We start from the raw sequence: 23,075 nt of genomic DNA, 5'->3' as shown, positions 1-23,075 counted from the left end.
GTCGGCTTCCAATTGAACCCTGGAGCCGTTCGTTTTGAGGTGTGAAAGCAATTGGACCGAAAGCAGGAAAATACCAGAAAAACCTGCATTAAAAGCGGATTGGCCAGTTTTTTGTTGACATTTTTCCCATATTTTTCCAAACGTGCCATTCATCATCATTACAAGGTTATGATTATCGCTTTTAGTAAAGTTCAAAATAGCCAAATAATGTTAAACAAATACCTCACATGCATAATTCAGCTGACAGTAGACAGTAAAGCATAATTAATCACAGACAGTACATTTAAGGCTGTTCTATTATTTGTGCAAGGTTATATTTTTTCACATAATAATTGTTAGGATTCAAAATGATGTCCAATAAATGGCTGACCTGCGTGTGATCATGTGGCTTTGCCAATTGGCAATGTGAAACAAAACCGAACCAATAAAAAACGGCGACAAAATAACAATTCCACTTCTATTTAAAAACAACAATGTGTGACGACAACGCCCTCAAAGTGAAGAAAACCTCATTACCCAGAGTGCTTAGCCCCAGGCCAGCTGAGGCCAGGATGTCCAGGCCGACAGGGCAGAGGAGGGAGGGGGAGGGGCCGTTGGGGGAGTGTGTCACCATTGACGACGGAGAGGACGATGACACCCCGTTGTTCTCCAGACCCAGGAGAAACCGCCGGGCCTCGTACATGTTCACCGCATTCCTCTCGACGCTTTTCACTATCACAGACTGGCAGGGAGATGGAGGGAAGAGAGGTAGAGAGAGAGAGGTAGAGATAGAGAGGGGGAATAATTAGGAGGGGAGAGGAAGAAGGGGTTAGATAGAGGAGGGTGTGACGGGAAGGCGAGGGGTAGATATGAGAATAGATATAGATAGATAGATAAAAAATATAGAGAGAAATTGAGAGAGGGAAATGAAGGAGAGGTTGAGATAGTGGGAGGGAGGAACAGTTGAAGAGAGAGGGAAAAGGGGGAAAGAGAGGGAGAGAGGAATCGAGAGGGAGGAGGAGGAGGATGATGATGACGGTGATGATGAGAATGAGGAGATAGCAAGGGAGATAAGAGTAGGGAGTGAAAGTTAGAGAAACAGAGAAGACGGGAGGGGGAGGGGGGAGAGGAGGAGGAAGGGGAGGGAGGAAGGAAGAGGGAATTAAGGATAGATTAGGAAGATAAGCACAGAGACAGAGGGACGAGGGAGGGAGGGAGAGAGAATGTTTCTTAATCAATTGCATAACAGAAACTTTCACCCGGTGATATGGCCGAGGAGAATCTGAGGCAATATTAGGTTACCCAACGTTAGAAGGAGGAGGCATATTATACTTTGAGGAATTTAATCCACGATACATAACCAACAACATCTCCCAGCGGCGTATATATTTTTCCCATTGAATTCAGTGAGAGTAGCGTGAGAAAACGAGGGGGAAATTCGTCCGTCTGGAGCGTCCGTCTCTGGTTTCAGCCAGCATCACGATAAAGCTGCGGCCTCCCTAAATAAGATCAAATAATAAAAAAACAACTCCCAACGCAAGTCTGTGTTCTTTGCGTCTTGCCAGAGACAAACCGTTGCCAAATGGATTCCAGTCACGATCAGTCTCTCTCTCTCTCTCTCCCTCTCTCCACATCCTTCTTTACAGGACGGCCAAATTGCCAGGAGCAAAGCAGCGCTGGCATGCGCTTGGAAAAGGCCCTTTTGAACACCGCTGTCACCTCGTTAAAGTGAGGGGTTCTAGAGGGGTTCTGGGGCCGGGTCACTGTTTACACTGGCACCTGCAAGCCGGTCCCAAAAGGCCCCGTCTGGGTTTTTGGCCATTGGGCCAGGGCTGAGGGAGGGACAGGCCACCTGAGGAAGCTGGTCAGCACTATTGGGCCAAGTGAGCTGGCCGGTAACCATTATGGTTATTATGTGTCGTATTAATAGACCACTACTAACAGTGGAGGTTGGCTATGAATATAGTGCAGGTGCATCCAATGTAAAATATGTGCAGCAGGTTAGAACATATTACTACCTCAGTGACCGATGTTAGAACATACTACTACCTCAGTGACCGATGTTAGAACATATTACTACCTCAGTGACGGATGTTAGAACATACTACTACCTCAGTGACCGATGTTAGAACACATTACTACCTCAGTGACCGATGTTAGAACACATTACTACCTCAGTGACCGATGTTAGAACACATTACTACCTCAGTGACCGATGTTAGAACATATTACTACCTCAGTGACCGATGTTAGAACACATTACTACCTCAGTGACCGATGTTAGAACACATTACTACCTCAGTGACCGATGTTAGAACATATTACTACCTCAGTGACCGATGTTAGAACACATTACTACCTCAGTGACCGATGTTAGAACATATTACTACCTCAGTGACCGATGTTAGAATATATTACTACCTCAGTCACCGATGTTAGATTACTACCTCAGTGACCGATGTTAGAACATATTACTACCTCAGTGACCGATGTTAGAACACATTACTACCTCAGTGACCGATGTTAGAACATATTACTACCTCAGTGACCAATGTTAGAACATATTACTACCTCAGTGACCGATGTTAGAATATATTACTACCTCAGTGACCGATGTTAGAACATATTACTACCTCAGTGACCGATGTTAGAACACATTACTACCTCAGTGACCGATGTTAGAACATATTACTACCTCAGTGACCGATGTTAGAACATATTACTACCTCAGTGACCGATGTTAGAACATATTACTACATATTACTACCTCAGTGACCGATGTTAGAACACATTACTACCTCGGTGACCGATGTTAGAACATATTACTACCTCAGTGACCGATGTTAGAACATATTACTACCTCAGTGACCGATGTTAGAACATATTACTACCTCAGTGGCCGATGTTAGAACATATTACTACCTCAGTGACCGATGTTAGAACATATTACTACCTCAGTGACCGATGTTAGAACATATTACTACCTCAGTGGCCGATGTTAGAACACATTACTACCTCAGTGACCGATGTTAGAACACATTACTACCTCAGTGACCGATGTTAGAACATATTACTACCTCAGTGACCGATGTTGGAACATATTACTACCTCAGTGACCGATGTTAGAACACATTACTACCTCAGTGACCGATGTTAGAACACATTACTACCTCAGTGACCGATGTTAGAACATATTACTACCTCAGTGACCGATGTTAGAACATATTACTACCTCAGTGACCGATGTTAGAACACATTACTACCTTAGTGACCGATGTTAGAACATATTACTACCTCAGTGACCGATGTTAGAACACATTACTACCTTAGTGACCGATGTTAGAACATATTACTACCTCAGTGACCGATGTTAGAACATCATACATACTTCTCTGGATATACAACATAGTAATGTATATTATAAGTGCAGTCCTGAGGAAATGTAAGCACATCTAAAACCATTCCACAGGTGCAGGATAAACAATGTCGAAGCTGCATTAAAAGAAGAATATCCACACACTGTATATTACGCTCCCGTAGTGATTTTAATCACACAACGTTTCATCAGGTGCACCTTTCAGGTGGAAACATTGTGTGATTATAATCACTATGGGAGCATAATATACAGTGTGATTATAAGCACTATGGGAGCATAATATTCAGTGTGATTATAATCACTATGGGAGCATAATATATACAGTGTGATTATAATCACTATGGGAGCATAATATACAGTGTGATTAAAATCACTATGGGAGCATAATATACAGTGTGATTATAATCACTATGGGAGCATAATATACAGTGTGATTAAAATCACTATGGGAGCATAATATACAGTGTGATTATAATCACTATGGGAGCATAATATACAGTGTGATTATAATCACTATGGGAGCATAATATTCAGTGTGATTATAATCACTATGGGAGCATAATATACAGTGTGATTATAATCACTATGGGAGCATAATATACAGTGTGATTATAATCACTATAAGAGCATAATATACAGTGTGATTATAATCACTATGGGAGCATAATATACAGTGTGCAGATATTCTTCTTTAGTATATATCATAACAAGCTCTGATGATGAGGTGTGAAATCACAGTTACGCAGCATAATGAACCCTCTCAAATTGGATTCAAAACATTTTATCTGCGGATCCACAGCTTCAAAAGAACAGTTTTTTTTGCTGGGTACAGAGCAGACTACTGTAAACAACATGTGCTTTGTTTACTAGGCCAATAACCTGATATTCTACTACATCATGGTGACTTAAACCTTTCAAGTCAGGGACCCAGAGGAGACTTGTATTGAAACATAGCACTACTGTCACGGGGAGGGGACCCACCAGAAGAAGCCACGTCCTCCAGCCTGCCTACCTAACATGGTAAGGACTTGTAAGGAACTGTCCAAAGGAAGAAACAGCAACCACTGAAGCCCCAATTTGTCCATACTACTTTGGGGAGTTATCAGTAGGGTTGGGCACCGAGAACTGGTTCTAATAGGAACCGGTTCCTAACTTCCGGTTCTGGAAGTAACATATTTGCATTTAGATTTTTTTACTTTGTTAATTAATACCCTAGTTACAGTACAGCAACCAAATTAAACTGTATCAAATCAACTGACAATGTGAATAAATAGTATAAAAAAGATTTTAAGATAAAAAAATAAAAAAATCTCCTGCGAAATAAGCTGTGACCTGTTTTGACCTGCACCTCAAAGAATCGGAATCGAGAATCGTTTAGAACAGGAATCGAAATGGAGAATCGGAATCGTTCAAATCCAAATGATGCCCAACCCTAGTTATCAGTTCTCTGTGTCGTACTGTAGGTGCTGCAGGGCTGTGTGTGCTACTGTACCTTGCTGGGCTGTTTGGGCTTGGGTTTGATGCTGATGAAGACATCCAGCTGCTCCATTAGAGCTGTGATGCACTGGGGCTCCACCTCGATGTCCTCCTTAATGTCAAACATCAGGACCAGGGGCAGACAGCCCTGTGGAACACACACACACGCACACAGGCATAGACACACACACACACGCACACACACACACACAGACACACACAGACACAGACACACACACAGACGCACACAGACACACACACACAAAATGCTTTACTCGAATCCACCAATTAAATCGTTACACATAGGATACAATTCAGTCACGAAGATTTGATTTGAAATCTTTATTTAGAACATGTAAATGAATACAAACAAAATAAATAACTAAACAAAATCAAAACATAACTCAAACAAAATAAATAACTAAACAAAAGCAAAACATAACTCAATTTACATGTTCGAAAAGGAGTAGGAAGAAGTATACACTTATTTAATCCTACCCCTTTTCCACTACTCAAATGAGTGTACTAATTTAAAACATCTAAAAAAAAAAAGATATATATATATATATGCAATTTTTTTTTAATATATATGTAAAACATGAAAAGAATTAAAATAAAAATGTAAACACCCGTGAATATCAAGGCCCTTCCTCATCCCTGTACCTCGTGAACATCATTTCCTTATAAATCAGTTTGAATTGTCTCATGTTTGGACATTGATTTAGCACCACATTCAGACTGTTCCACAGTTTCACTCCACATATTGAGATGCACTCTGATTAAACCATTTATAGCAACAAATGGCTACACAGTTGTATTTGGCAGAATAGGCTCGGCTCTCAACATGCTCTCAGCACAACTCCATGCAACAGATTTGGCTGGGAGCACGCACAAATAATACCCCCCCCCCCCCCCCCCCCCCCCCCATGGGTACATCCAAAACAGAGCAGACGAGACACATATCTATCCTCTGATGATATGATACTGTCAATACGGCAAGACATAATAATCCAGCACACCATGTAGTGTGTGGAGCGCTTATAGTCAAGTAGACTGATGCAGGTGGACGGAGGCTGGGGTGGTGGTGGAGTTTTGTCAACGCCATACAGCACAATGTTGAGTGCAGAGTTAGAGAGATAGAGAGCAGCGAAGCTTAAATGGACTGCCTTGTTGTCAGAGTTTTTAACCATGTTTGACTATGATCGGTGAATCTCTGATCATACCGATAGCTGATTGGCATGCATGAACTACCTCTAAAAGCTTAATTGTATGAACAGCATGACTAAGGCAGGCAGACAGACAGAGACAGAGAGACAGACAGACAGACGGAGACAGATGGAGACAGATGGGTGGGCGGGCGGGCGGGCAGGCAGGCAGGCAGGCAGGCAGGCAGGCAGGCAGGCAGGCAGGCAGGCAGGCAGGCAGGCAGGCGGGGACAGACAAACGGGGACAGACTTGTGGAATACAATAAGTGTTACATGGGGATATCATTGCGCCGGACTAGTGACATTAAAAACACCATGGACCCATCATGTCTATCTGTGGACTCTTTCCCACATGGAATGCAACTATCAGCAGTGAATCAATTCAAGTCCATTCAAACAGGCTTTATTGGCATGAAATAGCCTACCAAAGTGCTTCTTGCCAAAGCAAGTTTAACATATATAAGTTAGGGCTGGGCGATATGGTCAAAATATATCACTCTTAGCTTGTTTATTTAGCTCTTATTTGACCATATTTAGTTTTCCAGTACAAATTACAATGTGACATGTTGTATGTCATTATGTTCTAATTGTCTCTGTGCTATTCCATTCAAAATTGTCTATTTTAACCACCTTGACTGTTAGTTTCATTATGCATTATGTGTTGAGTACTGACTTTTAATAATTTTTGTTTTGCAATAATACAAAAAATATATAAAAAAAAAAAAAAAACTATTTTATTGGAATTTCTTCATACGTGTATGTTTTACAATATGTATATATTGTGGATGACGGTATAGTAAGTAAAGATCCATTCGGAGAGATGATAACACTATAATATAATCCAAACAAAAACAAGTCCTCAAACCAATCAACCAAAACTCATTCAATTACACAAATAATCATTCAATCCATTTAGCCGATGACAATGATATAAAATAAATATGTAAAACAGATCTAGCAGCTAATGTGTGTGACACTAGGGGTGGACGATACGGCCTAAACTGTATTAGTTATCCATTTTAGTAGCCTTCTACCGGTACATCCAGTAGAGTCAAATTTCTACAGGCATAATGGTTCAACCGCCCACCCCTAGGTGGCACAGTCACTTCTTTCCCAACATAAACACATACAATAATATAATCACTTTTGTGAAGATTTTCTAAATCTTCTTCTAAATCTATATTTTCAGACCTCCACATCTGTCATACCCATAAAAAGAGATGCACATGTGTGGATTCACCCACACGCCCCACACAGAACTTGGGAAATTCCTCGAAAAGGCAATCTGTTTAGCGTGATCACCGCCACAGGCACCACAGGCGTCTTTATTTTGGACAGGGAGCTGGACAGCGTTCCCTTTGTGTGTGTGTGAGAGAGTGTGTGTGTATGTGTGTGTAATTAGCAGAGTACGGGCCAGTCGGATGCTGACAGCATCTGAGATTGGAGCTGTAATCTACAGTCTGGTTGTGCATGGGCTGTGGGCAAGACTCCTCCTCCTCCTCCTCCTCCTCCTCCTCCTCCTCCTCCTCTTCTCCTTCTCCCTTTCATTCTTCTCTGCTGTAGTCTTCTTCTCCCTTCTCCTCTTTCCTTATTCTCTCTGCTGTTCTCCTCTCTTCTCCTCTGCTCTAATCCCCCCGTTTGTCATCACCTCATCTCCCTCTCATTCCCTCTCTTCCTCTCTTTTCTCCCTCTCTCAAATCATTTGTTTTCTCCTCCAGGCAGACAGCGAGAGGCCCTTCTTGTGTGTCCCGTTTTCCAGGCAGAGAGAAAGTCCTGTTTACTGAAAAAACTGTGGCATTTTTCTAAACGTCTTTGGGACCAAAAGGGAGACCGCAGACAACAGGGCACAATTACCCCTCTCTCCACTATGGATCCAAAACTAGACCCAGATATGTTAAGCCGTCTTCAACACACTCGCTCGGCGTAGGCTTGCAGCCAAAGACAATTAAACAACCATCATTCTTATGCACACGTCGAAACCAAAAAGCGCTGATCATTTCCCGCTGTAATTTCAGATGCGCATGACCACAGTGGTCCAGGGCAGCAACACAACAATGACAGCAGCAATTTGAACAAACTATATGTGAGGTCCATTCCTTTGCCCCCGCAAGTCAATGCTAATGTGCTGACCATGAGAGGGTAGACCTATGTATAAGTTAACAGACAAGGATGACTGACCACACGGAAACTTCAATCCACAAAGGCAAATACTTACTTTAACCATTGTCCATTCAAAAGGGGTAATCAGTCTACAGACGGGAATCATTCAACAAAGAGAACATTTGATGGAATTATACATACTGTACATGTCTCAGCGCTATCTATAAATCTCAGCGGGGTGACCCTGAGTGGGCTCAGTGTGTTTATCTAAATTCTACTTACAATCGTGGCCAGGCAAATTCTTCACAAGGCCATTTAAATACCCTTAAAGCCAATCCTGGTTTTAGACATTGTAAACCCACGGTTAACTTTTCCAAACCCACGGCATCATTCACACGTACCATGTTGACATTACATTGAACAGTTGTTTCCATTAGAGCTACCGCACACACACAATGTGGAACCTATAAATCCATACGCGAGGCGTAGAAATTACTGTCCGTTTAAAATTGCTAGTCAAGTCATTCTTGCGGGGCGGTTTTCTAACCAATGGTTTTAAAACCGATGAATTTAGACTTAAAGTAAAAACATTCAAATTTGATACCAATAAACAAAACACACCAATGCACGCAAGCTCACAGACGCAAACACACAAGCGCTCTCTCCGCGGTACATACCATGAGGTACTGACGTGCCAAGCAAACAGACTCGATGGTGCCCTGGATGTAGACTGTGGATTTCTTCTGGGGGCTGTTGGGGTCGGGGAAGTGGATCTGCGCTCCGGTCCTCTGGGTGATGTGCTTGATGTTGCTGCCATTTCGGCCCATCATGAAGAGGTGGTGCTGGGGGGCGATGTCCAGGTGGGTGCTGACGGAGATGGCACTGGCCAGGCTGCCGGTGAGATGCTCCAGCAGCATCGCGGTGCCCCTCTGGGCCAAGCAAAAAGGACACACGTGTTAGTGGGAGACAATTGATTTGTTTGATTGAAGAGGAAATAGTCAATTGAAATGTATTACTCAAGCAAAACAAGACTAGGCAGGTGTAGGATTCGCCCCCGACAACACTCTTCTGCTCAAAGAGCCCCATGATCTCCCAAGTGAATGAGTCATTTCCCCAAACGCTTCCTTTTGACAAGGGAGCGAGACCAGGTTGCCTTGGAAACTTTTTTTTCAATCAATATTTTACTTTACTCACGGATTAACCTCTTAAGCCCTAGCCATATTTTCAGAAGATTCGCCTAAAAGTACATACCCAAGTAAATGGAAGATTGCTCCACTTCTACAAGGGGTATTTGCATGTTCTTTATCTATGGACCTCAGTGAATGCATTCCCAGTGTCAGAAATATTGTATCTGTTACTATGCTTGAGTAAATTGTAATTAACCAAAGGAGAATATAAATTATTATTATTACTAGTTTTTTCATTTCATCTTTTTCATCTATATCTCACAAACCTCAACGTTATTGCCATAAAATACAACGTAGCCTATATTGTTTATTTACCTTTCTGTGAACGTCTAGGAAAAAAACATGTCTCAATCCGGTAAAAAATGGCGGAGCTATGGACATTATACAAAAGAAACTGTACTTACTCTCATCCACGGTCTTTGCTGCCCTATACCGGGCGCCTGGTGGTACTAAATCCAGATTTAACTCTGCCATTGGAAAACGGAGATTTGGCCTGATCAACCATAGATGTATGACTTGGATAACGTCATTTATAGGCCTGATATTCTATATTCATATTTCATATTGCATGTGTCCGGATGGCAAAATTCAGTACTGTATCTACAAAAAACACTGTTAATCATCTGCCCTTTTCACTTTTGGTCAATGTTAGCATGATGTTATTCACCATCAAAGATAACAAATTTAAATAAAAAAATACTCAAGCATAGTAACCGACACACATACATTCCCTGAGGTCCATAGATGTCCCTATATACCAAGAACATGCAAATGGACATTGTAGAAGTGGAGTAATCTTCCATTTACTTGGGTATGTACTTTTAGGGCGAAATTTCAGAAAATATGGCTAGAGGTTTAACAGGTTAAAGGTTATTTTTTTTGGATATCCTCTTGATAAGATCTTGTAATGTAAATGACTTGCATGTTGTGTGTAAGAGAACACCTATTCTCACAAAATAAATGGAACCGCATCAATAAAGTGCATTATGAAATCTCTTTGTCAGAACTAAACTGAACAGAAACCATATGTCTAATTAATAGCAATAACACACTACATACCAACAGGTTATTAAATGAAGGACAGAAAACCATGCTGCGCAGGAAGGTCAACCATTTCCCTAGAAGACAAAACTCCAGCAGTCTACTTCCTAAAAGGTGGCACGCTGGTGCAGTAGTTAGCACTGTTGTCTCACAGCAAGAAGGTCCTGGGTTCAAACCCCAGCAGGGGGGGGGGCATTCTGTGTGGAGTTAGCATGTTCTCCCCGTGTTTGCGTGGGTTTCCTCTGGGTTCTCCGTTTTTCTTTTTTTTACTTTTATGTTCTTCCATTTCATTGGTTGTTTTATTCATTTTAATTGTTTTTATTCATTTTAATTGTTTTATTCATTTAACTTTTTGTCTATATCTCCTGTAGCACTCTGAGATTCTCGCGAATATAAAGTGCGGTACAAATTGAATCTATTATTATTATTATTATTATTATTATTATTATTATTATTATTATTATTATTATTATTATTATTATTATTATTATTATTATTACTGCTCATAACATAGATAGGATGGGTCAAATGCAGAGGATGAGTTTCCCCCAAGGAGATTAATAAAAGTATACATTATAAAACCAATGGAAACTGCTGGCTTTTCCACTCCATCTGCTGGCCAGTCAGACCGTCTCGTTCCTTATTGTCTCTCTGATGTAATTCTGCAAGACCGAGCCTTTCCATTGTGAAGCTATGGAGTCCACTCACTGAGGCCGGCAGAGCACAGACATCCACAATGGTTCGCGGGTCTCACAGCACCACAGAACATAGCTCACGTAGTCCCTTTAAGCTCCCAGCTTGGATCAGGACAGGATCCCTAGACAGACTGACCCCTAAGACCCACCACAAACTCTGGGCCCCTGCCTCAATGCACGCATACACACAGACAGACACACACATACTCGGATACATACTTGCATACAGATACACACAATGCACACACACAAACATGAACCCACATAAATACACCAACACACCCAGCCACACAGCCACAAACACCTCTACCCACACACCCACACACACACACAAATATGCCCACCCACTCACACATTAAATTGAAAGGACATCCATAGTAAGGGCTAATGAGTCCTACACTCTCATTATGGACCGATAAAGAGTATTCCTCAATTTGAGAAATCGATATACTCCTGTATGTGTCCCTCCCAAAAAAGAAGCACAAAATCAAAGTCACTCTGCTTCGAGACACGTTTCTGAAATCAGATCTTAATATTGGGTATATTCTCCTAACACTCTGATATCCAGTACTGGTATGGAAGCGTGTGGGTCAGTACTGGAGGAGGAGCAGCAGGGGGTCATTGTTGGCACACGTGGTAAGAAGGCTCCAGGGCATGACTTTTGTTTTTTTTAAGCCAGCCACAACTCTGACGCAACGGCGGTAGACAGTCTGGATGTGTGCGCCGTCTGCACATGCACACAAGCAGCAGAGCAGGGGGCTGAGTAGAGAAACTCTTAAAACATTTAACTGACGAGAGACTGTTGGACCTGCCGGGGCAGTAATGGAGAAGTGCTGAGCGGCTCTTGCCACTGGGGAGCTGAACCAGCAACCAGCCGGTCACACCGACCCACCCCACATCTCTCAGCACTCTCCCTCGCCTGTGGCGCTGGGCGCAATACGGCGGGATATATACGGGCGAAAGGGGAGGAGGGCCGGGAGTGATGTCGGTGGGCCTTGAACTGTCGGGAGACCAGGAAAACCACCTTGGGGCGTGCGGATAGCGGGCGTGAAAATATGCAGAGGAGGGGAGTGGACTGAGCTTGATGCAATTCCCAGACATGTGGCGGCGCTGGTTATGACTTAAGGTAGAGTAGGGCAGCACGATATATGGACAAAATATCGCATCGTAATTATTTTCACAGTTAATGCGATGTCAGAGGGAATGGTATTTTTTGTGTCATTATTTTAATTCCAAAAGTGTTTTTTTTATGGTTAACTCCTCTTGGACTATACAGATTGTTATTTGTGCAGAACATGTCCCACAGAGCACCATTTGAACATTCTTCCCCTGGAGAGGGAAAGCTTCTCTGCACTTCAATGAAATCTGAGTTGCGTGTGTGATGTGTCACCAATAGGTCGAACCTAACATGGATTATGTGGTAACTTGACACCTTTAGCTTCAGCATTTACAGAAAACTGTGTAGGTATTGACATGTCTTGAAAGAATATAATCTGCCGATTATATTCCTGGTAAATATCAATGGTTGTTTGTTTCGAATTTGCATATTAATTAGTGATGCACGATATATCGGCCGATATGGCAGTTTTTTTTTTTTACACATCGGTATCGGTCCGATATGACGATAGGGCCGATATGGGCCGATATTATTTTTTTTTTTTACATGTTTTGGCCTTAAATAGTTTCAAAATATCAATCATTTCTGAAAATAAGTTACAAAAGTAAAAAGAAAATGCGTTTTGGAAAATAGCTCTTTATTTGATTATCATAAAAAAGGGTTTTCTATACAGAGATATCGACATCGGTAAATATCGGTATCGGCCAGAACAGCAATATTAATACCGGTTATCGGTCACAATTTTCACATCGGTGCATCACTAATATTAATAGATCCTTGCATTTTCAATGAGGGTAAAGGTGTAGAGATGCTGCTAAGCAAATTTCTGTAGTTTATTGAACAAGTTGGTGGAAAAACACATTTATACAAATTGTTATTCAATATAGAAAATGTTTAAGGGTTTAAAATATATCTGGAGGGGACCTTTAAAAAAGGATTAAAGTGACATGGAGCCATTTCAGGAGCCCCACAATATTTAACGTCTCAACAGGAGAGGTACCGGCGTCGGGCCGTCATGCATATAATATACCGTTCGAAAGATCTATTTGTTGCCGTTAGAAGTTAGAACGCCACCTCACTCGACCAAATCCGTGCCTCGGTTCTCGAGTTTTAGATGACGATATGTCAGGCGAGCATCTTTTTACACGCTGCGCGTCAGATGACCACCCCGGACGCGTGTTGCTTTTTAACAGCGGAGCAGTGCAAGAATGTGACAATTTGACCATGTGACCGCGGCAACGCGGGAGAGCGGCAGTGCGGAAATAGGCTGTCTCTAAGACAAACTCTAACCTTAACCAGCTCCTTAACAGCGCCTAAACTTAACCGTTCTAACCTTAACCAACTCCGAAACAATGCCTAACCTTAACCTTAACCATGCCTAACCTTAACCTTAACCATAGAAAGAATATTGCCATTCTCTAAGACAAACTCTAACCTTAACCAGCTCCTTAACAGCGCCTAAACTTAACCGTTCTAACCTTAACCAACTCCGAAACAATGCCTAACCTTAACCTTAACCATGCCTAACCTTAACCGGCGAAAATACACGCTAAAAAAAAAAATCACGTTAAAAAAAAAAAAATTGATGGGATTCGAACTTGTCAACAACGGACCGCAGGACCGCAGGACTGCTGCGTTGCCAGGTGAGCTGAGCGCCGAATGAAAATCATGGCGGATTAGGGCGGTTACATAATGCCGCAAGCTCTGCCGCTCCGCTCCGCGGCGGTTGCCGCGCCTGCCGCGGGGCGTGTCGCAGCCAATCAGGGAAAACGCGGAAGCAACGGCAGCACTGCTCCGCTGTTATTAAGCAATAAGCACCCCGGACTCCAGACACTCCAGAACTGCAAGTGTACGCTTCCAACAATACCCCACATGGGGGGGTGCTAATATAGGAACTAGGTGAAAGTTGACGAAAACGGGAAGTGAATCTTCAGAATGCACTGTGGTGGATGAGGAAATAGATTTTGGAAATTATTATTATTATTTATTTTTTCACGTCGTTTTACTTAAATGTATGTCAAAGACCCATTTCTGAGTGGATTTTTATATTTATACCACTATGCTGGAATATTGGAATATGGAATCTTGCAACCACTACAGAAAAATGTGAGTACACAAGTTCAAGTTCAACTCAAGTTCAGACCTCTGTTACTCTTTCATTAGCACTAAAAGTGATTTTCCTTTCTTGCATTAGTAGCTTCCGAATGTTATCTTTCAAAAGAGACCAGGCTCATGCATGTGCTATAAGTATAAAGTATAAAGCTAAGCTTTGCAAAAAAAGTATGCAGTCCCCAAGTTCAAGTAAAAAGAAATTCCACTTTTCTGGGTGCCTGTTAAGAGGTTAATTCGAAAAGTATTTTAATACATTTCACCTTCATCAAATATTATAGCCTCCTGCGATTTTAAAATTGCCCTAGGCCATATTGCGATTTTGATTACATTTCTAAATGAACTGTGAAGCCTTAAAGTAACTGAAGAGCTTCAAAAAGATTCCTCTACCAAAGTCTGTATCCAATCTATGGAACTGCATGGTATACAACTACACTGCATGCCGAATAGAGGAGAACAACTCACTCATAAAAGTAAGCTAAAATAACAGCTAGCCCCACCCCTTCTTAGGTGATTAGTAAGCTAAAATAACAGCTAGCCCCACCCCTTGTTAGGTGATTAGTAAGCCATAATAACAGCTAGCCCCACCCCTTCTTAGGTGATTAGTAAGCTAAAATAACAGCTAGCCCCATCCCTTCTTAGGTGATTAGTAAGCCATAATAACAGCTAGCCCCACCCCTTGTTAGGTGATTAGTAAGCCATAATAACAGCTAGCCCGGCCCCTTGTTAGGTGATTAGTAAGCTAAAATAACAGCTAGCCCCACCCCTTGTTAGGTGATTAGTAAGCTAAAATAACAGCTAGCCCCACCTTCTTAGGTGATTAGTAAGCTAAAATAACAGCTAGCCCCACCCCTTGTTAGGTGATTAGTAAGCCATAATAACAGCTAGCCCCACCCCTTCTTAGGTGATTAGTAAGCTAAAATAACAGCTAGCCCCACCCCTTCTTAGGTGATTAGTAAGCCATAATAACAGCTAGCCCCACCCCTTGTTAGGTGATTAGTAAGCCATAATAACAGCTAGCCCGGCCCCTTGTTAGGTGATTAGTAAGCCATAATAACAGCTAGCCCGGCCCCTTGTTAGGTGATTAGTAAGCTAAAATAACAGCTAGCCCCACCCCTTGTTAGGTGATTAGTAAGCTAAAATAACAGCTAGCCCCACCCCTTGTTAGGTGATTAGTAAGCTAAAATAACAGCTAGCCCCACCCCTTGTTAGGTGATTAGTAAGCTAAAATAACAGCTAGCCCGGCCCCTTGTTAGGTGATTAGTAAGCTAAAATAACAGCTAGCCCCACCCCTTGTTGATTAGTAAGCTAAAATAACAGCTAGCCCCACCCCTTGTTAGGTGATTAGTAAGCCATAATAACAGCTAGCCCGGCCCCTTGTTAGGTGATTAGTAAGCTAAAATAACAGCTAGCCCGGCCCCTTGTTAGGTGATTAGTAAGCTAAAATAACAGCTAGCCCGGCCCCTTGTTAGGTGATTAGTAAGCTAAAATAACAGCTAGCCCCACCCCTTGTTAGGTGATTAGTAAGCTAAAATAACAGCTAGCCCGGCCCCTTGTTAGGTGATTAGTAAGCTAAAATAACAGCTAGCCCCACCCCTTGTTAGGTGATTAGTAAGCTAAAATAACAGCTAGCCCGGCCCCTTGTTAGGTGATTAGTAAGCTAAAATAACAGCTAGCCCGGCCCCTTGTTAGGTGATTAGTAAGCTAAAATAAGAGCTAGCCCCACCCCTTGTTAGGTGATTAGTAAGCTAAAATAACAGCTAGCCCCACCCCTTGGTGATTAGTAAGCTAAAATAACAGCTAGCCCCACCCCTTGTTAGGTGATTAGTAAGCCATAATAACAGCTAGCCCGGCCCCTTGTTAGGTGATTAGTAAGCTAAAATAACAGCTAGCCCGGCCCCTTGTTAGGTGATTAGTAAGCTAAAATAACAGCTAGCCCGGCCCCTTGTTAGGTGATTAGTAAGCTAAAATAACAGCTAGCCCCACCCCTTGTTAGGTGATTAGTAAGCTAAAATAACAGCTAGCCCGGCCCCTTGTTAGGTGATTAGTAAGCTAAAATAACAGCTAGCCCCACCCCTTGTTAGGTGATTAGTAAGCTAAAATAACAGCTAGCCCGGCCCCTTGTTAGGTGATTAGTAAGCTAAAATAACAGCTAGCCCGGCCCCTTGTTAGGTGATTAGTAAGCTAAAATAACAGCTAGCCCCACCCCTTGTTAGGTGATTAGTAAGCTAAAATAACAGCTAGCCCGGCCCCTTGTTAGGTGATTAGTAAGCTAAAATAACAGCTAGCCCCACCCCTTGTTAGGTGATTAGTCGGTCAGTTTGGTCTTTGTCTACCAAGGCTTTGCTAGTCAATTAGTCCTCTTTTATGTATCTTTTTTTCATGCTGAGCAAGCACATGATGATACGCACATCTCTTGTAAGCACTCACTTTAAAAAGAGGTCCTTCTGCATAATTGCATGTAGGGAAACAATTAGATCAACGCATCAATTAGGCGGCAAAGTCCTACGTCTACGAGTCAACTAAGAACGTCTTCAGTCGAGGAGGAGGACACCAGCACAGTGAGCTGGAGGTCAAGAGAGCCTCACCTTGACGGCCGTGGTGTTGTTCTGCGAGCCGCGCACCACCCCGGTGGTCCCATAGAGGCGTGTCGGGGGCTTGAAGGACACGGTGAGGTTGTAGGTCTGGGAGATGTGCTGCACGGTGGGGGAGCCGGGGTCTGGCTGCACGATGGCTGGCAGCTCAAAGGACAGCACCAGCGGGAGAAGCTCCTGGGAGGTGGAGGGAGGGAGGGAAGAATGGGGTGAGGGGTGAGGGAGAGAGAGAGAGAGATACTATTTAATTGTATCATCAAAGTGACAACGATAACATTCTAAAAGGATGTTTATTTCCTGTAGCAATGTTTGCTAATGCAATAGCTAACAGGAGAGAGAGAGAGAGAGAGAGAGAGAGAGAGAGAGAGAGAGAGAGAGAGAGAGAGAGAGAGAGAGAGAGAGAGAGAGAGAGAGAGAGAGAGAGAGAGAGTGAGTCACAGGGAGGATTCCCACCTCCATCGCTTAACTATCAACTGGAATACCATAATCCCAGCATGACTCTTGTGTTGGGAAGAGCCGACAGGTCTATCACAAGACGGTCATTGTTGGCAGTAAGAAAGATGGTTGGCTTTGACACGAACCTACTGGCGCCGCATGTATCATTTGTCCACCAGCGGCGCCGGTACGGCACAGTAGCTCGTATCACATACGGTCCCGTAGCGAGCCGTCTACGACTGCCGCCGGTTGTACGGGGTGTGAGTAGAAGCACATGTAAAAGAGGCGGCGGGAGATTCCTTTACATAGGAGCAGACGTGTGTCTCCAACACACGCAGACATATAACACGTCTACCTGCGGGAGGGTCGCAGGCAGCCACAGAACACGCCATGTAAACCTGTCGGCTCGAATCCATCCACATCTTGTCAATCACTCACTATGAGGTCAACGGTGCCAGCATTCCACAGGGATGTGGAAAAAAAAATAAAAATAAAACACGCCCGAGTCACACACACGCCATCGAGGCACAGTGGTGCCACGCCTGGGATATTGAACCGCCGCTCACACAGGCATAAGGATTTAATTTAATCCAAAATGCGCCTCACAGCGCTTTCACGATGGATCCTGTCTAACGTCAGCCCCGCGCTCTAACCGGTCCGATGATGATATTCACATAAATATTAATGTCGCTACATCGAAAAAAAACGCAAAAGTTGCAAGACTGCAGACGGACGGACAAACGAAGGCAAAAGATACACTCGTTCCAATGAACCCATTGGTTCGGATCACGGCGGCCCTTCAAACGGAGTAGACGTGGGCCCCAGAAGAAGACACTGCTGACCGAGAGGCTCATACATACACATAGGCATGCGCACACGAGAGGGGAAGCACACAACTGTACACATGCCCATACACACAAAATGGAGGGGATGCACACAAGGAAGGGAATGCTTGCTCGCACACACACACACACACACACACACACACACACACACACACACACACACACACACACACACACACACACACACACACACACACACACACACACACACACACACACACACACACACACACACACACACACACACACACACACACACACACAAAAGAAAGAAAGAGTGCTATCCAAACACCGACTCGCGGGCAGAGTGCCACTTTGGTTTTGGCTGCCAGTGAAGGGCAAGCAGCATGAATTGCTCTGACCAAAGAAATGCAGCCCGTGATCAGTCCCATATGTGTTTTCAGGCCTACATTTTATATCACGTTTCACCACGTTCGCACTGCAAGGGCTCGCGAAATTTAGGTCAGCGCGGAGGGAAACGCGGAGGGAAACGCGGAGAGGGACAGGCGAGTCGAGCGGCAGCGGCTGAATGAAGAATAGACCGGCTTTGCAGAAGGAGCTGACCTCAGCTTTTTACAAAAAGGTCCACCTGGCACCAGAGACGCTCCGCGTCGTGCCGTTACACAATCCAACGGTAAAAGGCTTCGGTTGTCTCGTCCAAGTGGATGAAGAGAAAAGTACAAAAGAAAATGTCTGCGAGGCAAAAACTGACGGCTCTCTCAACGCCGTCGCCTAGTGATCATTTCCAGCTCTGCGCGATCTGGGGAATTACTCCAGTAAGTCTTTTTAAAGGGCTATAGAGGATCCAAATGCCCTCAGTGAAACCCTACTAACAGAGGCAGGCCTCTCCACACCAGACGGATAACCTCGTTGTAAGTCCACGATATACTAATTCTTAAGAGAGGGTGATTCCTTACATCTGTACCACAGCAAGTGAATAAGCCATATAAACCACCTTTAGGAGCCGGGGGGGGGGGGGGGACAGGATGTGGTTGACAGGCCACCCAGGATCAACTGTATACTGTGTACATTTATATACTGGTAACCTAAACAGAGGAGGCCAGAAGCTGGGATAACAGACCCTCCTTCCTTGTGACCTGCACCCTATGATTGATTGAAAAGTTTATTAACAGATTGCAGAATGGGTACAGTACAGTACAGCTCAATACATACAATTGTTAAGGGGATGCAGACCAGAGAAAGACTTTCGTCTTGTTTACATCAGGGTCCCCCATTTTCAATTCACCATAACATATATGACCCACACGACATACAGATAGACAGTACTATACATCTATACATTTATGACATACCAGATTTGCAAATACAGTACTGTTTGTGATACAAAAAGTGTCCAGAAAAAGAGTGTATATACATTTGACGTAGAAACTGTACATTGGAGGAGGTTGGGTAGGTGGGGTGGGGTTGGGTGGGTGGGTGGGGGGCTGCACATTGATTGATTGATTGATTGATTGAAAACTTTATTATGGCTTGACGCTTTGTTAACACTTTGAGCGCCACGCCTGGTTTTCATTTTTACCGGCTGAATGCCACCATCGGCGCCAATGTTAACGTTAATATAGCCTAATCTATGTTTTAAATGTGTCTAATCTGCCCATCGCATTATCAAAGACTATTTTCCAGTCAGTGCTGTCAAGGCAGATTGTTTTTTTATCGCGTCGTTTCCGTTTCAGAGCAGTTAGAAAAGCCCCCGTTTTGATATAAAAAACAGCTCATTCTGGAGCATTCTATGAAAATCGTCTTTTAGTGGAATATTCCACAACGTTGATATTCGTCAGCCTTTTTATGAATCGTTTTCAAATAAACGCTAGATGATCAATATTATACGTGCACGCAAGCACATTACGGCCGCGCGCGGATAATCGCCTCGTTGATTTCCTCTCTGACTTTTACAGTGAAACCGAAAGAAGACATTTCACAAAACAGCCTATATCTTCATCAAACTTACTCTGAGATTATCCTAACACTGATAACATAGAGTCCTTACCTGACATCAGATGGTATCCAACTGGTATATTCCAATTCCTGATCACCATTCGAAAAAAATTGATACGTGTATGGATCCAACGCGATACTGTAGAACTCCATGATCAGCGGGGATCTGAGGTTCCAGAATGAACTGTGGTAACCCCGGCTGGATCAGTGGACTGGAAAATGTGGAGTACCGGATTTTTTTCCCCATTCATTTTCATTGAGTCCATTCCAAAATCACTTATGTCATCTGGGAGACGACAGGGGGCGCTTTTTTCCACAGTGATCGCCGGCGCCGCTCGGCTATACTCGGGTAGGCTCGGGTGATGCAATAATTTTTCAGATCGCTAAAAAAAATTTAAAAATCAGAGAAATCTCGTGAGTGCCATTCAACGTCACTATTAAAAACCCGAGATATCTCGTGAGTGGCACTCAAAGTGTTAAAGGGACACTCTAGTGGGGGAAAAAAAAACAACAGTTTGACAGTTCAACACTGTTTGACGAACAAATGTCACTCAGCAGCCAGAGTTGTGCCCTTCCTGCTGACCTGTTGTACAGAACTTGTAAGTCGCTTTGGATAAAAGCGTGAGATAACCGACTAAATGTAAAATATGATTTGTCTGCACAATTTTGTCTATGGCTGGGGTCTTCCTTGTAGAATCCTTGTTCTCACGCAATCTAGCCTCGGTAAGAGGGTGATGTCACTAATATGACCTCAGCCCCTTCTCTTTGAACCGTTTTGTTTTTAGTGATAACTGCCAAAGAGCTGTGGATGGGGAAATTCTCAGAAGGGGAAATACAAGCAGGTTGAGAAAGTGCACCTGTCTCTTTCTTTCTTTGTCTTTCTTGTGGATATCTCCCCTTCCAGAGGAGCGATCAACCCCTCCCCCCTCCTCCCTCCTCCCCATTCATCACACACTCATGCTGCACACGCCCACACTTATGGCCACTAAGGAAAGGTCACTTTAAGAGAATAGTATAGTATAACTTGAGATTGTATAATATAGCATGTACATAAAGACCCAGTGCCTCATCCGTAGCTAACAGTGTATTGCACTACCGCAGGACCTAGCATGTCCTACCATGCTCTGTAAATAACTTATGTACATATACCGATATGCCCTACTCTGTTTACTTGTTTTATTGCACAATGTCGTTCTATTGGATTCTATTATATGTTATTACTATTGTATTATGCACATCGTTGCGGGCAAGACCACCCGCATTTCATTGTATACTCGTATGCCGTGACAAATAAAACTCTTGACTTGACTTGACTATCATTGTAGGTCAGCCACTCCATCCGACTATTATTATCTTATTTCATCATAAATCAAAACAAAATATTTTTGAGGCGACGTGAACCAACATAGCGTGTGGTCATTTGTAGGCCGTGCTCATGTAAAAACCACACAGTGAAATAGTAACTTTCAGGATGCTCTCTAGCTTCAAGTCATGTTCCGTAAATCCAAATGTCCTCTCGTGAGAACGGTTTGTTTATTCAGTTATGAGAACACTTTAATAGTGTACTGTCGCTTTAATGTAAGATTGAAAACATACTGGGCGAGAAGAGGATTGGGCACATTTTTACAAACATAGTTGATGCATCGATATGAATATAGAAGTCCAACTGCATTGATCTGTAAAATTGTTAATCGATATTGAAAACATATGTTCTATTTATTTTATTCATTAATAAATCTAATGCTGTGAACTAACAACTTGGTATAATGTTTTGTTTGCATATATTCAGTTTTTAATGACTGAATCTGTCTCATCACATTCGAGACAACCCAGATCCTCAATTACATATTTTGACCACACCTCCACTCCCAACAGATTGGTCTCCCTTCGTTTAACTTTTAAAAATGGTGATCAATTAGATGCCACACTATGTTTTAATGAGAATCAAGTCATTGGCCGAGGAGGAGTAGGAGGAATTGTGTTAAATCTACATGGTTTGTGTATCACTTTCATATTGATAACGGCAGCAGGGTACCACAAAGGGACTACAAATTTCACATTTCATCATGATCAGATAGCAAGCGGTGGAGGAGTAATTCATATTATTACATTTTGTGAGACTAGCGCCACCATGAGGCCAAATGACTTCACAGGCATAATGCAAAGGCAAATGATGGCCTCACTGCCATCATAGGACACACAGGTTGGTCAAGTTTGGTACAAATGTGGACAAAGCATTCACATCACTTCCCGTTTACCATGATAATTTCTATCCGATTGGATCTGGCAGTCATGCGGTTTAACCCATAATATAATAATATATTATACATGAATGATGAATGTGAAAATTTGAAGATTAAAATAAAAACGGTTCCAGTTATTGTGTTCACAGGCAGGATCTGTGGCAGCAGCAGTCGGGGTGCAGTGTCGAATTTGGTTCTATTTGGCCAGATGGCGGCGCTATATAACAACAAACTTTACATTTTGGCCCGGTGACTTTTTAACCATAAGCAAAATCTATTTGGCCCACACTACCAACAAAAAATGTATTGATACTGGAATGAAAGGGCAAGAGAAAAAAAATTGTCTTATTGTTTATTCCAATCGTCATTGTTGGAAAAGGCATTCTCAACCACTCACCTACCCCTAGTAATACCACAGACCTCCACTCAGCCAGTCTGTATCATAGGTTCACTTGCTAGAGAGAAGTATTATTATTATTATCACCAAAACGAAAAATATCCAGACATGTACCATTACTGTTAGACCGGCTGTGACTGCAGACAAGACAGGAGAGAGTGGACCCCTATCCCCACTGAGAACAGACCCTACTTCTCATAACAGGAGCTACAGTAGACTGACCTAGCCATGCTTCACAACAGAGGGGGCAGGGGGCCACACAACACAGGGGGCAGGGGGCCACACAACACAGGGCAGCACTAGAGATTTGGAGGGAAGGT

The 23,075-nt window shown here is 43.0% G+C and overlaps 1 protein-coding gene across 5 annotated transcripts in view; it reads right to left on the bottom strand.

Moving 5' to 3' along the window:
* bicc1a (BicC family RNA binding protein 1a) overlaps positions 1-23,075 on the bottom strand; it is a 189,579-nt gene that overhangs the window by 39,570 nt on the left and 126,934 nt on the right. For all 5 annotated transcript variants that reach the window (XM_084321716.1, XM_084321717.1, XM_084321718.1 and 2 more), the window contains exons 7-10: positions 16,874-17,056; positions 8,814-9,065; positions 4,848-4,979; positions 517-721 (exon numbers count right to left, since the gene is read on the bottom strand). In XM_084321716.1, the coding sequence (XP_084177842.1) occupies positions 517-721; positions 4,848-4,979; positions 8,814-9,065; positions 16,874-17,056 (772 nt within the window). The remainder of the gene's footprint in view (positions 1-516; positions 722-4,847; positions 4,980-8,813; positions 9,066-16,873; positions 17,057-23,075) is intronic.

This window comes from Notolepis coatsorum (assembly GCF_963971535.1).
Source record: "Notolepis coatsorum genome assembly, chromosome: 9".
Taxonomy (NCBI): Eukaryota; Metazoa; Chordata; class Actinopteri; order Aulopiformes; family Paralepididae; genus Notolepis; species Notolepis coatsorum.
Note: the sequence above shows the minus strand (reverse complement) of the source record. Positions and strands in the feature narration are given on the sequence as shown.